General features: G+C 41.5%; 1 protein-coding gene across 1 annotated transcript; it reads left to right on the plus strand.

Annotated features, from left to right (window-relative positions):
• Positions 1–962: 962 nt before the first annotated feature.
• Positions 963–15,891, plus strand: smad1 (SMAD family member 1). The gene is made up of 7 exons (XM_083982240.1): positions 963–1,056; positions 8,435–9,032; positions 11,470–11,733; positions 11,835–11,951; positions 13,990–14,211; positions 14,472–14,728; positions 15,057–15,891. Exons 2-7 carry the CDS (start codon positions 8,633–8,635, stop codon positions 15,198–15,200), a joined length of 1,404 nt encoding a protein of 467 aa, XP_083838366.1. The 5' UTR covers positions 963–1,056; positions 8,435–8,632; the 3' UTR covers positions 15,201–15,891.
• Positions 15,892–17,014: the final 1,123 nt, after the last annotated feature.

Here is a 17,014-nt window from a genome sequence, read left to right on the forward strand (position 1 = left end):
CTGCTGCACTGCCTGACTGCTATTTTCAAGCATTATCATGCATTATTAATGAGACGGTCTGAAGACCTGTTGGAAGTTTCACTCTTGACATTGCAAAATTATGCCTCCATGCACACATCAAAGGAAAGACATGTATCAGGTCTGAGCTGGTTGTGTGTATTGCGCCTTACTGTCTTGAGGTGGGAAGTTGAAATGATGGCATGTACAAGCATGTTCCTGTTTTCGGACACTTTTGTTCTCCTGACAACATAAATGGTGCTTATCATATCACAATCAAAGCAAAGCTAGATCTCATAAGCAGGCTAAATGTGGTGCAGTTCAGGGGTTCACAGATAAACCACAGTTGTTTATCAAGTGTAAACAACTGCAAGCATTTACTGACAAAAGTTTGAAGAGGAAGAGGTATTAAATTTAGTCACAGAGAGTCAACACAGAGGAAGAATAAATGAATATTTCTGCATGAGCTTGTGTTCGAGACTGATTGCCTAGTAATCATTTTGTCTTATTTTAGGTTATTTTATTGTAGGCTACTTTAGGAGGGACTTTGGCCAATTCTAGATTGCAATCAACCATTTAAACTCCCCTGTTTTGCAAATACTGGTAGAAAAGACTAATATCTATCATCTATTTCACATTTTGCATGGAGCCCCTGAATAGAGGAGAGTCCCCCCCCTCCTTTCTCCTTTCTCTCAAACAAGCAACATTTCAGCCCATTTAAACGGGCAAGTTTTTGTAGCAACAAACTCAGACGTCTGAAAAGAAACTCTCCAACTAAATTAGTGAGAGAGAAAAAGAAAAGAAAAAACCCGCATTGTTCCACAGTTACATAATCCATTTCCACACGGTGAATGAAGATATTAGATGTGTGAAAAGTAGGTCTTGTTATTGTCGGGTCTGCATCCCGCGGCGTGATACTGGCGCTCAGCGGAGGGTGAGGCGGCTCCGCGACTCACTGACGCCAGGCCGAGCAGACCGAAGGCAGGCAGAGAGAGTACACAGGGGGAGACGGAGAGAGAGAGAGAGAGGGAGAGAGAGGGGGCTGCAGTGAAAGAAAAGGTACTGTAAACTTTTGTCCTCGTTTATAACATGCTAAATGAAAAGTTTCTTTATCCGTATTTCCACTCGTAACAGTGTGCACGGCCACTGTTTTGTAAGGAAGTAGATCCCAGCGGTTACTAACTAACTCCACAGTGTATCTTGTTGGCAGCTTCAAACTTTTTTTCTTTCTTTCTTCCTTTTACTCACAGTATCAGATTTTGGTTTCAGATTTAGTCACATTTTCGTGAAATTGAGACTAATTTTCCAGGCTACACCAGGTTCACGAACTATCGTTATCTTGTAGTAGCCTAATTGTAAGGTCACTAACTATATTGTGTCAAAACTAAAGGAGCAGTAAGAGAGCCATAGACAGGTTTTTGCTTTTCAACACTACAAACACCAGCAACTGTGCTCAAGTCGCTCTGAAGCATGCCATGCATCAGTACTAGCACTTGGAAGTGTAAACTATTTAGGTGGCTTTAGCAGGGAATATAGGTTATAATAGCTGCTGCTGTTGAACACATGGTGTGTGTAGGGCGTTAAGATACAGGATGTGGACTGGTGGGCCATTTCTTTGTGTTAAACATTTTCTAAAATAATAAATGTGAGATTTTTTTTTACAACTCCCTTGAGTCCAATATGATGTTTTCAAATTGCCTGGTAGCTGTACAATGCCTTAAACCAAAACATATTGTGTGTAGGTGATCTAAAACTGAGATGAGCAGCAAATCCTGACATCTTGAGAAGCATTGAAACAGCAGATAATAGCATTTTGTACTGATGAAAGCAATGGTTAAAAGTGATCCAAACTGATTAATTTTCTGATAATCAACCACTCATTTAGCTAATCCTCTCAGGTCTATGCTATGTGATAGTGGTTTAGCAGTAAAAACATGGTTTGGGGCTTTTTTGGTTAGTTAAACTACAAGATAGCTACAGATTGTCGGGTGGTCGTTTTGGACCATTCACATGCTAATTAACTTAAAAAATATATATATCAATAATTAGTTTATTTAAGAAGAAAGGATAGCCTATGCAGTGTATTTCCCCACTGTTTACAAAATCCACATGTTATACTTTTCCATCTTGTTGATCTCTGCTGCTGTAGAATAACTGAGGCTGTTTCAGCTGGTGCACTGGCATGCTTCGCAGGACATGTGTCCCATGTGTGTGTTTTTAGTTATGTCAATGTGTTTATGAATCTGTTTGTCTGTGTAAGTGTTCATGCGAGAGAGTGAGAAAGAGAAGAGGGAGAGGGAGAGGGAGAGAGAGAGAGAGTAGGAGAGAAAGACCTACAGCAGCTAAGGCTAGATCTCCTGACATTATTGAAGATGACATATCAGATTACCCAAAGGACAGGAATTTGTCCTTGTCCGTGATTTACTTCCAATTGTTTTATTGTCCTGCATTCTCAAGGTATGCAGCTTTAAATTTTGACTGAAAATAAAACAAATGGTGTATCCATAGGACTGAAATGAGGATGAAGGCTCTCCTTTAAGTGGATATGCCAATATGATGGCTTATATGAGCTTGTCCCTGTTATTCACAAATTCAAAGCATAGCGAGAACATTTATTGCAGTCAGTAGTATACCAAAGTTATACATTAGTCTTATTGATACCTATCTATCTCTATCGCTGTCTATAAGGACAGCAAAGGCAAAAGCTACTCGACTACAAGGTGTAAATATAGGTTAGCAGCATTCCTGTATCCAGAGAGTCAGTCACAACAGTAGTGGACGTCAAACCCCTCCAGTGTGTCTGTACGGTCAGGACAACATAGCCTGCCATGTGTCGGGGTGAGGTGTCCACCCTAACACAACACTAACCCAACACTGAGTGCCAAGCATGGTTGACATAGCTGCCTGAAACCCCATGTGTTTGCTAGTTATGTCTACAGTCATGGGTGGACTGGTGTGTCTGGGATATGAAGAATCTGATCCCAGTACAGCCCCGTTAGGTCTGGACAATAGTGACCACAGAGTTTTTCTTTTTGTGTAGTTACATGATGAGAGCTGGTTCTTCTCACTCACTCGCATTATCGTTTAATCTTTACTAGGTCAGAGCTGTGAGGCGTGTGTCTGTGTTTGTGAAGAACAGTGACCCCAGTGAGTTAAAGAAGCCTGTCGGGTCAATGCCATGTCTAGTCTGTAAGGACACCTCATGTCTGACTGTGGTTATTTCAAGCTTTGCTCTTTAGTCTGTTATATGACTGTGGCAAAAAATCTGCATCATCTGGCTATGAAACCTCAGTCCTTTCCTCAAACGTGTCGAGTGGACGGACCAGCAAGTGTTGGGCTGTTGGAGATATGTTATTGTGAGAAATTAGAACAAAATTACAGTGAAGAAAATTCTGAATGGTGCTAGTGCGATTTACATGAAACATCATGGTCATTACATATTTTATAATATAGGCCTAGTACATATTTACATATTTAATGGACTCATATCAAGATTTGCAATCTTGTGTGAACACATTTAGCCTCTTTTAGAATAGTGAATTCATGGATACACTTTTTTATGTGCCATTAGTCATTTTTTTTAGAATTTGGTTTCTCTTTCTGTAGAAAAACATTGTTACTGTCAATTGATAGTTAATCAGATCTGTCAGTCAGATTACGATTCATAATGATAAAAAGTGAAAATATAAAGAAGCATGCTGATCACAGTCTACCAGTGATAATGGTGACATCTTGAAATTGTTTACAGAAACATTCAGTTTACAAAGATGTGAAACAGAGCTTATCTTCACATGTCACTGATTCTTACCTGATAAATATGTTGGCAGTTTTCTATCTAGTCAACCACTTATTTATATCAGTCAAAGTAAGAAATTGCAAGATGACTGTTCTGGCGTCTGGTCTGAAATTGACTACCTAGAAACAAAAAAAAATCCTCATCTTACTTTGACCTGATTTAATTGCTGAGAAGCTGAGAAGCCGGTATTTGATGGCCATGGATAAAGGCAAAAGGGATGAACTTTGCTGTAGCTGTTTTTTAAAGGATGTTTTATCTCAGGACTGCACTGCCATTATTTCTATTTGTGAAAAAGCATATATTGCATCCTTGTAGTGTCACTATTTACTCAGTAATGACTCTTGAAGGCACTTAATCCAGAAGTGCTCAGTGAAGAGAGAAGATATACGAGCGTTCTCAATCTCTTCCTCAAAAACACTCCCTCCGTCTTAGATCTCTGGCTTTGCAGTCCCTCTCTCTCTCTCTTTATCTATCACTCTCTCTCTTCCTGCACTCCTCTGTTTATAGCCAGTGACTCCATTGAGCAGGGGGCTAATGGAGGCCCCATCCAGGACCCTGCTGATAAATAATGTAGCTTCTTTATAATGCTCCGTCCCCGGGGAGGGTCCAGAGAGCATCATTACTGCCTCCTCATCCTACACAGCCCAGGCCTAAATTGATTAACAGACACTGGAGCAGTGCAAAATGATCCATGGAGCTAGTGTAGTGGCTAACAGCTCGCACCAGGTGGGTCAAAGCCTCCGCCTGTCAGTGTCGCATGATCCCACTCTGTGTTCCCATTAGCTTCAGATGGGCTAACTGATGGCTATAACAAGCCATCGCTACACACAACAGTGACAGAGTGCCTCTTCAACTTGGCTGTAAAGAAGGTGTAGGGTTTGAGAGGTGGCAAAATTGACAAAGCTTCTCACTTTTTGATTTTGTCTTGTGTGATTTTAAAGTGAATATCTTTGAAAATGTCACTCGGGAAGGACATAAGTGAGACTTAAGCATCTCAAATGTGATGCTCCTTTTTTCTGTTGAGTAAATTAAATTGAATACATTTGTCTGGACAAAATGAGCAATTTCAAGATGTCACCTTGGGAGGTTGTAAGGGGATTTTTCTCAGATTTTTGACAGCAGTTTTTCCAGTTGGAAAAACAATCCAGCCAATCAGAGGTTTGTAGGTGGGATGAAGAATGAGGATGTCATATTCTTGGGCAAGAGTCAGAAAAATAACTTCATCCATAAAAATAAAAAAAGCTCCCCAGAAATGGAAACAAGAATTGATGAGATCAGTGCAGCTGTACAGTTTGTTGCTTAGTCAGTTTACAGGAATCAGCGATATCTCAACAGATGCTCAATGTGTCTGCCAGAATTCTCACAGAAGAGCTTTTATTTTGAAATTTGATTAGATTTTAAATACAGCATTGTATTTCTACAGCTAATCTTCAAAACTGCCTCCATGTGAACACCAATTCTATAAATAGTGAAAATTTTCAGGGGGAAACATCCCGGACTATACATAGGTATAGGAACAGGGAGGCACAATGGCGCCTTTATATTTTGACTGCCTCACAGACAACTGTAAACTAGCATTGTCCAAAAGACGCAGAACAAAGACGTATCAGACCCTTAAAATAAGCATGTGGTCAGGCCATCAGTCAGATATTACTAACTGTCAGCGTTGGAAATATCCAAGAGATATGGTTTCCAGCTGCAGCCGTATGACAGCAGCAGAGGGGTGTGAAGCCTGCTGCAAATGTTACAGTACAGAACTCTCTGGAATCTTCCATCTGAAGTGGATTAAAGCTCGTCTTTGTACAGCTAGTCCTCGACTTGTGCTGATAGTACGAGCTGTCAATGAGAGGCCATCAAAGCAGCTCTGTGGCTGAAAGTGGATCAAAACAACTCCCTCTGTGCCTGGGTGGTGACCCCCACTACATACGTACATGATGTTGCTGTTTTTTTAAAACCTTTTTAAAGTGCATGTTTTATTGTTAGACCCTGAAGTCTGTTTTATCCTTTGTGTGGAGATGTGCTGAGTCAGTTTTGTAACAGACATTGGCAAGAAGTTTGCTGTCTCGTGGCGCGCCAGACTTAAGATTTCCCAGCAATACTCATTTCGAAATCAGGTGAAGTGATGGATCTGTAGCACTCGAAAGCACCAATAACACATTTTTTGGGGGGGACCAACCAAAATGTATCATAGCATGGAGGACCAAAGTCTCATCAAGAAAGTAATTGACATTAATCACTGATCCAAGTCATTAGCTGTCGTCCTACGTTTTCTATCAACACCCAAACAAAGGGAATAGTTTGCATATGCAGTTTGAAAAATCCAAAATCCAGCTACTTCAGTGACTCAACACCTGACATGTGTGACCCATTCTTTCCCTCACTTTAGCAGATTTTTTTTTACTAAAAATGAAAGAGAGAGAGGTCAGAGTTGCCCAGTTAAGGAAACCATTTTCTCTCAGCTCCACATCTGTGGAAAAAAAAACCCCTGCTGTTCTCAGCAAGAGGAAGTGATGTCGCTGCTGTGTTGAAGATGATAGATATGAAGCATTACTACGCTGCCTGTTTCCTGTCTCTCTGATGGTGGAGAATAGTATTCTTATGAGAACTAGCAGGGCACTAGGACACTGGGATGTCATTAGTGGGGTCTTGAGATTCAAGAGACATCAGTGCTGCTGAGATTTGTTTTCTCTTAATCTCACACTCGCATAAAGACACACCCCTGCCCACTTGTATGTGTCTCTTTCACATGATAGCAGTTAAGCGTCACTTTTGATTAACATGTTCCAACTTGAAGTTTTCCAGTCAGTGTGGTTGGTAATAGTACGTATCCAAAGCCTCTGCAACACACATGCATTGTAAATGGCACCTGTTCTCCCCTGCCTGCCTGTTTTACCAGTGTGATATAGCCTACACACATGCAGTAGCTGACAAAGATAGAAATTGCTGTTCATCCCATAATCTAAAAGGGCCAAGAATAACTACACAGCAGTCTTAATGATGTATTTGTTCCTGCTCGTATGAAATCCAATATACTGCAGGTTTTACTGTCAGAGAGTGATGCATCCTCACCCGCGTGAGTCAGTACGGATAAAAGGAGGAGGATTCCTGACAAGCTGTTTATTTGATTCTGGGATTGCATCTGAACATTTATGTGCAGCCAAACCTCAACCGTAACTATGTTTTATCTCCCTAATTGCATTCAGAAGAAAACTTGAAAAGAAGGTTGAACTGGAAGAGCTCAATGCGCTCTTGTTTTCCCCCTTTAAAAGCTAGAATGCGTGCACCTCCTGGCTACTCAATTGCTCCTGTGGGACCCATGTGAATGGGCACATTTGTCCTGGGGTCCACATGCACTTCCTTTTTATTGTCCCACACTTTGCCAGATTCCTGCCCAATACCAGTGTTCCTCGGTTGGTGGTGTTGAAGCTTTAGAGAACTTGCCTCAGCAGGCTGCGTATTGAAAGTCGCCTTTTCATATCTTCCATACACTTTGACTTATAGTTTGCAGTCGTACGAAGTCAATAGTGAAGTCAGTTGCAAGTTGAGAGAAACTGAATCTTTAAAAAAGCAATTGTTTCTATCACTGAAATACCAACAATTAACTGGTTCCAGCATCACATATGTTAAGACTTGCTGTTTTTTGTGTCTACTATGAAAGTAATGTACGAAATGTATTTTGTTTTTCCTCTGGTTGTACGAATAAGCCATGTAGGCTTAAATTATAATCTGATATTTTATTCAGATTTGTGACATTTTGTAGACCAAATAACAAATTGATACAAATGTATAATTTTGCTGTGCCTGGTATTGTGGTCATGCCCTATACTATATATTAGCAATGTGCTGACTACATTGAACATAAATTAAAAGGGACTGCCAAATGAGAAAATCAACCTTTTACATATTTGGAAAATTGATTAGTTTTAAAAAATTACCATTTACAATTAAATCTCAACACTTTGATCAAGTTACAGATCAGTTGATTTACATACATTTATTTAATAAGTTTTGTGATGGTTAGAAGAGGGAAAACAAAAAAATTCATGGCATTTTGAAGATGTCGCTTTTGACTCAAGCAGATAAATTGATAATGAAAAATAGGCTAGTAGTTGCAGAAAGATTTTAGCCACTGATAGTTTTGAGCTGCCGTATAGCCACTGTCTCTAAGCTATTGATATTGAAGAAATGCACACGGTGACAGGTTTAACCCTCGAGGAGTGAATCAGGTGGTAAACCTGCAGGCCAAATTCCTATAAGTTGTGTCGGCTGCATACAGTACGTGAAGTCATTTGCTGTAAATGATTTAAGTGAGTGGTGGTAATGTGACAAGCCATACGGACAGGAAGCTATCTGCAGAATGTCTGGTTGGGACTGATGTTCACAGGAGGGTGTCTGTTGTGACTCCTCTGCCAGTTTCCCAGAAGCCATGACTGACATGGCTGTAACGGGGGTAACTGACATCATCCCCTCTTTTTTTTGTTAGACATCGGCCGTAGTGAAGTATAAAGAGAAGAGTTCAGTGATTGCCTTAGTTGGGTTACGTTTGTGGAGGTGATGATACCGCCAGCTGAGCTGTTATGTACAATTATTTGAAATCTCTTTTTACCCATTGATGTTAACCTACCTCTCTTTTTCTTTTAGGAAGTGGCCATCAAGAGGACCTGATCAGACGCAGAGAAAGCTCAGGATTATCTGAAACTCCAAAATTTAAAAACTTATCAAAAACAAAACAGTCAAATAGTAAATCACCCATTGTATTCTGAGACTGGACTGTCCCCCATCGCTGCTCATACTTCCTCTTGGACTGAAGGGAGAGGGGAGGAGGGCGGCTTGTCCATCATGAACGTCACCTCGCTCTTCTCCTTCACCAGCCCGGCGGTCAAGCGGCTGCTGGGTTGGAAGCAGGGAGACGAGGAAGAGAAATGGGCCGAAAAGGCTGTGGATGCTTTGGTTAAGAAACTAAAAAAGAAGAAGGGAGCCATGGAGGAGCTGGAGAGGGCTCTCAGCTGCCCGGGTCAGCCCAGTAACTGTGTGACAATCCCCCGCTCCCTGGACGGACGGCTGCAGGTGTCCCACAGGAAAGGTCTGCCGCATGTCATTTATTGTCGGGTGTGGCGCTGGCCTGATCTGCAGTCCCACCACGAGCTGAAGGCCCTGGAGTGCTGCGAGTACCCGTTTGGCTCCAAACAGAAGGACGTGTGTATCAACCCCTACCACTACAAACGAGTGGACAGTCCAGGTGGGTTCAGATCGTTGTGACCAATCTATATGAAATATGATTGACAATGTTCTTATGTCGATGATTAATCAATGGCTTCATCGTGTCATTTAATATAAATATATATAATATAATATATATATAAGTTTTGCACTTGATGCGATTCAGATTTTTTAATGAGGGGAAAAAGAGAGGACTTGTCAAATCTGTGACAGCATACACGCTGAATTGCGATATCAGATACAGTATTGGGAGAGATGTGGAGAGTTGCATAGTGAAAGGACACTTGCATCTGTAGACATTGCAGTACAGACGTATAAACTGTGTAAAATTACTGTCTGAACTTGTGCTGAAACAGAATTATAAAGATGTAGTGGACTGATGGAGCGGTGTACCAAATAGTGTGATCGATCGCACTGTCTCTACTTTGGTATTGGCCAGTATGTTTGTCCTCCTCAACTGAAAACAACTTAAAAATGTAATATCAGGAACTTTTTAATGAGCGTTTTGAGAATGTAGAAATCTTTTCCTCTACACTAATGACTCCTGCTGATAGTCCATTATTTAGTTTCTCTCCTTCATCTCTTATCTTCCTGTAGTCTCCTAGGTTTTAACAACAAGCAGAACTTCTCTATATAACAAGACTGATGTAAGTGATTTCACCACATCAGGAGAGTACATTAACTTTTAGTATGTATGTGGACTTTATTTTACAATGAAGCATCCAAAAACCAAGTTACGAAGTTCCTCATAGAAGGCAGAATGAAAGAAAACTAATTAAAATCCAATATGACTTGTAATCAAATAAATGAAACCAATTCCTGTGTTAGAAATAAAGACACAAGTAGGAAAACAAATCTTGAAGAAGAGACTAAGAGACTGATACCAGCCTTGTTGACCTAATTTCTCAGGGCAGGTCACGTCTGATCCTCAGGCCTCGACTGCAAAGGTAGTGGAGAAAGAAGACAAATCAAACACTATTTGCCTTCTAACTACCAGAAACTGAGGGTCAGCTGACAAGATAGAAACAGCTGTGTGCATGGTGCTTAGTGTGTAAAGGGCCAAGCATCTGTGTGTGTGTGTGTGTGTGTTCACGTGTGTGTGTGTGTGGAGCAGGAAATTCCATCCGGGGGGAGAATGAGGGCTTTGTTTTGGGCATGGTCTGTACTGCAGGCCCTTCTTTTTTCTTTTTTTTCTTCTTTTTTCCTTTTCCCCCCCAACATTTATGCACACATGTAGACACACACACAGGCACACACACTCCCATACTCGCACGCGTGTTACTAAAACGAGGATACAAACACGCCCATGACTGCACGCACAGTTTCTCTGAGGATGGCTGGAACAGGAAGCCGGTCACACAATGGGAGGAAAAAGTTGTTGCCTGCCTTGCACACTTTTTGTTTTAGCGGTGGGCAGAGGGGGTGGCGGTGGGGCAGGGGGGCAGGGGGGGCTAAGGTGATTTAACCCACAAGCACCTGTCTGTCCACACTACCCCCTCCTCACAGCTCTCCCCTAACACCACCCACCGCCTACACACACACATCCTGTCAATCTCCCCTCACTATTCTACCAAGCAGCACAGCTGTCTGCCTGCTCAACATGTAACCTTTGAAATAAACTGCTGCAGTGATGTGCTGGCTCACTGCAGCACACACATGGTCTACCTGCAGTAACACTGACAGCAGCATGGGCTCCGTCTACAATTTCAGCACTAGCTTTATTTATCTTCACAAGTATTTATAGGCACAAGTAAAGCGTTTCTCTGTGGTTTGTATGTACTGCACCTGAATAGCCCTCACATCAGCAAGGCTATTTACCCTAAAGTGATGAATTCCCCTTAACAATGGATTGTGACAAAATATCAATCTGAGAGTCGAGGCCAAATATTGCTGGCCAAGACCAACAGGCTGGAAGCTGATACTTATTATATATATATAAAAAAAAATGCAGGGACATCTGCACTCAGAATGTTGAATCATGAATCATCATTTATTATCTTGGATTCAAATAAGTCAATTCTGTGTGTATGAGAGATTTTTCATGTGCAGGGTTGTATACAAGTTCTACAGTGCTGAAACAGTTCATTAATCATTAGACAGACTGTTATAGTTCTTCATTAAATGCAATGGACAATTGCAGTCTAGACAGCCAAGTCATATAAATATATATATAAAACAATGAGATAATAATTAGGTTGTTAAAAGACAAGAAACAATGAAATTGAGAAGTAATAAGACATTAAAAGAAATGAAATTACATGAGCTACAAACTGAGGAAATTTAATTTACAAACAAGGATCATAGTTAAACTTAAATATGTGTTGAATGCACACGGTGTCACATCAGTCGTATGTTTACTCGTTAGATACATCAAAGCCGCCATAAATGAAACCTCCTTACACACGGGAAATATTGGATCTTTAAGTTTTAACAATTTTTCTTTCTCCCCCCCCCAGTGCTGCCGCCTGTGTTGGTACCACGGAACAGCGAGTTCAACGCCAAGCATACGATGCTGCCTCGCTTCCGCAATCCTCTACAACAGAATGAGCCGCACATGCCCCAGAATGCCACCTTTCCAGAGTCCTTTCCTCAGGCCAACACAATGCCCTTCCCACACTCGCCGGGAAACAGCTACCCAAACTCGCCGGGGAGTGGCAGCAGCGCCACCTTCCCTCATTCACCATCCAGCTCCGACCCGGGCAGTCCATTCCAAATGCCAGGTAAGATCCATAAAAATCCTAGATCGTCTTCCTCTTTTTTCCCTCCAAATTGAAAATGGACAACTCACTTCTCTTTGTTCTGCTCTCCCCTCTTGATGCAGAGACTCCCCCTCCTGCCTACATGCCCCCAGAGGAGCAAATGACTCAGGATTGCCCCCAGCCAATGGACACCAACCTCATGGCTCCAGCCTTGCCTATAGAGAGTAACAACCGGCCAGGTAACCATGGCAGTTACTACCTTTCTATCACACACACACACACACACACACACACACACACACACACACACACACACACACACACACACACACACACACACACACACACACACACACACACACACACACACACACACACACACACACACACACACACACACACACACACACACACACACACACACACGTCCTTGTGTTCAGTGATATCATCCACATAAAGCTGTCTGCACCTGCTCGCCTTGATCTGCAGGTGCAAAGATTTCTGGGGGGCCTGGTTATTTTTAAAGTTATTTTTTGTCCTGTGGTCAAACTCCACACACACAAAAAAGGAGACAAACCTCAGTGCGGTTGTTCTGCCATATCCTGTCAGATAAAACCTGAACAGTGAGTGGAAAAGGATCTGCCGGGTTACAGCGAGGCTTCGTCTGTGGGTGCAAACCCAGGGGAAGCTCAAAGACTCAGCAAATGAAGCCAGGCCTCAGAGCACTTTTATGAGGCCTATAAAAGCCGGAGCTTATGTCATCTCTGCTGGTGGTAATGACTTGAAACTCGTTAATGATAAGATTCACTAATTACCTGAAATGTGGTGCAATAATTGCTGCTATCTCGACATTGTGGTTTTTTTTTTATTGCGTTGGACAGACGTCTGAACAGAGCATTAATGAATTCATAATAGACTATGTAGTGGACACGTGTCCAGTTGGTCGATTGAAAGGAAAATTCAGTCATTGGTGGTCATTTCTTTTGGTATGATAAGAATGTACTACAACAAGTTAATTCCTAAAACCTGGGTACATTGAATTATTTCTGAAAAAATAAATGGAGTGAAAGTAGCAGTCAGTCAAATCCACATGTTAGCCAAACCTGTTTGAAAATGTAAACAAAGGCAAATGTTACTCAAACTATGTGGTGTTAACATGCTTCCCTACCACACCTCAGCCACAATGCCCTCGTTTTTGTTTTTTACCAGCCAATACTGATCAGTGATGATGAAATCAGAGGTTCCCAGTTTTTTTTAACCGCCTACTGCAATTTCCTTTACGGATACAGACCATCAGTTTGGGAGCCACTGATTTGCATAATCCCTCATAATTGTTGGCCAGTTTACAAACTGTCTTACTGACATGTCTCTTATCTCATGGGACCGTGCCACCATGTTACCCGATCTCAGCAATTTACTTAGCAGGACCTGAATTCAAAAAACACATTATTGAAAAAAGCCCAAAATTATAAGTTTGTTAAATCTTTCATTTTCTTTATAAATTACTAACTAATTATGCTTGAAAAAGCCAGACTTCTGTTTTAGCTTTGGTCTTCCACACCTGACCCACAACATATTTATACTTTTTTTTATCATCATGTGCTCAAGGCCCACAGATTCTGCCCACACACAGTGACAGCTGTAGCGGGAAAAGCTGTTGAAATGTTTGCTGGAAGTGGGAGTACGGGGAGTTTTTAAGTTCTTTTCCACAAGCTGCATCCTGTAGAGGGGAGTGGGTCTCTATTGTAGGCCAGCTCTGGGAAGGGGACAGACAAAACACACCTGCTAGCCAGTACCACGCTACAGAGGAAGTTTGGGAGAAGTATGTGCTTAGATAAACATGATTTATTCGTCTCTCTCAGAGAGGGCGAGGCCAGCTGGCACTGGCTCATCCTGAGATAGCAGGCACACAGAGAGCATGGCCAGCCCCCTTCTATTGACTGTTCGCCTGCTCAATAAAGGCTGGCACACAGATCACAGACAGTCTGCATGCTTTAGGATGCGTCAGCATTGATTTTGGTCAGCGTAAATGTACATAAATGTAGCCAGTGGGTCCTATATATTTATTCAAATTATTGTTACGGGCTGCGAGGGACAATTTGGAAAGAAATAATTGCACCGGTGAGTAGGATTTACAGCTAGGCCTCTGCTGGCACCAGGGGCAGTTTTGTCTGCACAAAGGAGTATTGAATGTACATTAAATGTGTCTGGTTGTGTCTCGGCATCAACAATGTACTCGGTTCACTCTTGTGACCTGTTAATGTGTTTCCTGCGCAGATGTGCAGCCTGTGGCCTATGAGGAACCCAAGCACTGGTGCTCTATTGTTTACTACGAGCTCAACAATCGTGTCGGGGAGGCGTTCCAGGCTTCCTCTACCAGTGTGCTCGTCGATGGCTTCACAGATCCCTCCAACAACCGCAACCGATTCTGTCTCGGCTTGCTCTCCAACGTCAACCGCAACTCCACCATCGAGAACACCCGGCGGCACATCGGCAAAGGTGCAGTATGCAAAACCCGTGTCAATGGCTACGATGCAGTGTCTGTTAGCAGACGAGACTAAATCAATTTATTTTGTCAATAGAGATTGGGATCAAGAGGAGAACTCAACTGTAACAACAAATTGAATGAACATTGTAGTGTATTGATTTTAGATTGACCACAATGATGTTTTTGGGGTCGCCTTTTTTTTTTCGTGGATGACATGACAGCTCTGCTTCTTTGGGAGACCAACTCCTGATCTTCTCCTGCTTCCTCACAGGTGTTCATCTGTATTATGTTGGTGGGGAGGTGTACGCAGAATGTCTGAGTGACAGCAGTATCTTCGTCCAGAGTCGTAACTGTAACTACCACCATGGCTTCCATCCCACAACTGTGTGTAAGATTCCCAGCGGCTGCAGCCTGAAGATTTTCAACAACCAGGAGTTTGCAGAGCTGCTGGCCCAGTCCGTCAACCACGGCTTCGAGGCCGTTTATGAGCTCACGAAGATGTGTACCATTCGCATGAGCTTCGTTAAGGTAACCTGCACAGACTGTGATTGAAAAAAAAACACACACACTTATTATAAAGTACAGTTGTAGCTGATTATTGGATGAGTTTTTAATTTGAGTGTATTTTAATAGATAGAACTTTACTCAGTTGTAAAAAAGATTTTTATTTTACACCAAAAACCAGACTTAAAAATTACATCTGCACTATGAACAGTTATCTTTTCACTGTCTTGGTGAATATTGCTGTCAGTAACAATTTTCTGTTGATGATACTGATGATCACATTTACTCCCAGGATCAAACATTTGATTTGTCCTCATCTTGATCCTAAATCATGTTTTCCCATTTGTTTCAGGGCTGGGGAGCCGAGTACCACCGCCAGGATGTGACCAGCACACCCTGCTGGATTGAGATTCACCTGCACGGTCCTCTGCAGTGGTTGGATAAGGTGCTAACCCAGATGGGCTCCCCCCACAACCCTATATCCTCCGTCTCATAGGCTTCACTGTCCTCGGCCCTGTGGCTGTCCATACCCCAGCATTTTGGTCTAAGTAGCAAGAATAGGGGCTAACTGGTCCCAGACTGATTTGTGGTTGAGTCGAGAACTGATCAAGGTTTAGACTAAAACACAGGTTGATCTGGGACCTCTTGGGTCAGGTGGGTTGTCAAATAGGTCGGCTTGTTCTCTACTTGAAGGACGTCTGAATTGGGCACATTTACAGACTGGGAGAGGAGTAAGTAAAGTGAGCGTGATGCAACTGGAAGATACTTGATCTTTGTGACCAACTGTAATAATTAGACCATCACACTCATCATGACGCAAGTATCCTCCCTGATCTTGCTCCCACAATGTCTCTTTTTCATTGTTCTATTATTCTGACTCATAACTAGTTTGCATCTAAATATTCCCTCAGAAATCCAGATATAAGTGTGTAGGTAAAACAACTATGGGACATTCCAGGTCACTGAAATTGCAGTTGGCAGCTGATTTTCTGTCCAACTGTAATGAGGTTGGCATGAAATGTACTTACGATATATACAAAGTTAGCAGGGACTTGGAGGATGACCAGTAATACTGAAAATTTTAATAATCTCCAGACACTTAAACTATTACGCTGTTTCCTCTAAGTGTTCTTTTTAGGGTAATAAATTAAAGCAGTGCAAAGTTATTAAAATTAAATTCCCATATCACAAGTCATGAAAAATAATAGGAGGGCAAATTAAGGGGAGTTTGAGAGTAAAGGGTGGGGTTTAGTGTGGGGCATGGCACTAAACGGGCATTTTTGACATAAAAGACTAATGTTTAAATGTTGCTCATCTTGTGTTACACTCGTGTTTCAAATGAATTTTATGAGAAAAAAAAGAAATAGTGTTTAGATATATTCACTATTAGAATATGTGCTGTGCAGTCTGGTTTTGCAAAGCATAGTTTGGTTTAGTGTAGTGCTTCACATTTACGACTGGTAGCTAAACATCACATGAAGCAAAGGCAAATACAAGTGCAGTTTAGTTTGTCCTTTGCTGTGTACTCTGCAGCAAAATCAGATGTGTCAAATACGATGTCACATTGAGGACATGAATATTTCAGTGACTGTGCTTCTTTCTCTTATTACATTGACTGAGCAAAACTTGTTAAATGACTGTTATGGGAAAATGTTGAGCATTCAAATTTTAATTGTTGACTGAGAAAAGGGTATCAGTTCTTGATGTCCCAAGATTTTTTTTTTTTTTATAAAATGCAGATTTTGTCATTTAATTCTTCTATGCTTCAAGCAGTTCTTTGCTATTAAAACTGTTATACTCTTTACATTCTTTTTGTATTTTTGGAAATGTTTTCTTTCTTGTTTTTTTTGTCTGCACTTTTGTTTTTGTTTTCTTTTTTTCTCTCCTGCTCAGTAAAGCTCCCAGAAAAGCAGTTTTATTCCATGAATATCAAGTCTCGACTGGAAGATTCAATAAATTTGTTTCAATACTTGCAACATGTCTGTGTCTTTTATGAGCACAATGTCGGGTCATGTGTTTGTTTTTGTTTATGTATGTGTGTTTTTGTGCCCGTGTCTGAGTATAGGCCACCCAGGGTCAGAAAATATGTATCATGACATTGTTGGGGACTTTCAAAAACACCAACCACTGTGTGTGCGGCATGCCTGGGAGTAGACCTTCAATTAGGGAGGCACAACAATTACAAGTGCATCTGAAAGCCAACTGCACTAATGTTGAGCATAATTGCATTTTCCAGTAAGTTGCATGAAAAGACATAAAATCATGTGTTTTCCTTTGTTTTATGGGACACATTGTGACAGTGCTGGAACA

Source organism: Trachurus trachurus, assembly GCF_905171665.1.
Source record: "Trachurus trachurus genome assembly, chromosome: 1".
NCBI classification, from domain to species: Eukaryota; Metazoa; Chordata; class Actinopteri; order Carangiformes; family Carangidae; genus Trachurus; species Trachurus trachurus.

Excerpts from the sequence above, each read along its gene's own strand:
- smad1 (XM_083982240.1), top strand. The coding sequence starts at position 8,633 with ATGAACGTCACCTCGCTCTTCTCCTTCACCAGCCCGGCGGTCAAGCGG. Across the intron at positions 14,212-14,471 it reads CCGGCGGCACATCGGCAAAG|GTGTTCATCTGTATTATGTT; the intron begins GTGCAGTATGCA and ends GCTTCCTCACAG. Across the intron at positions 14,729-15,056 it reads TTCGCATGAGCTTCGTTAAG|GGCTGGGGAGCCGAGTACCA; the intron begins GTAACCTGCACA and ends CATTTGTTTCAG.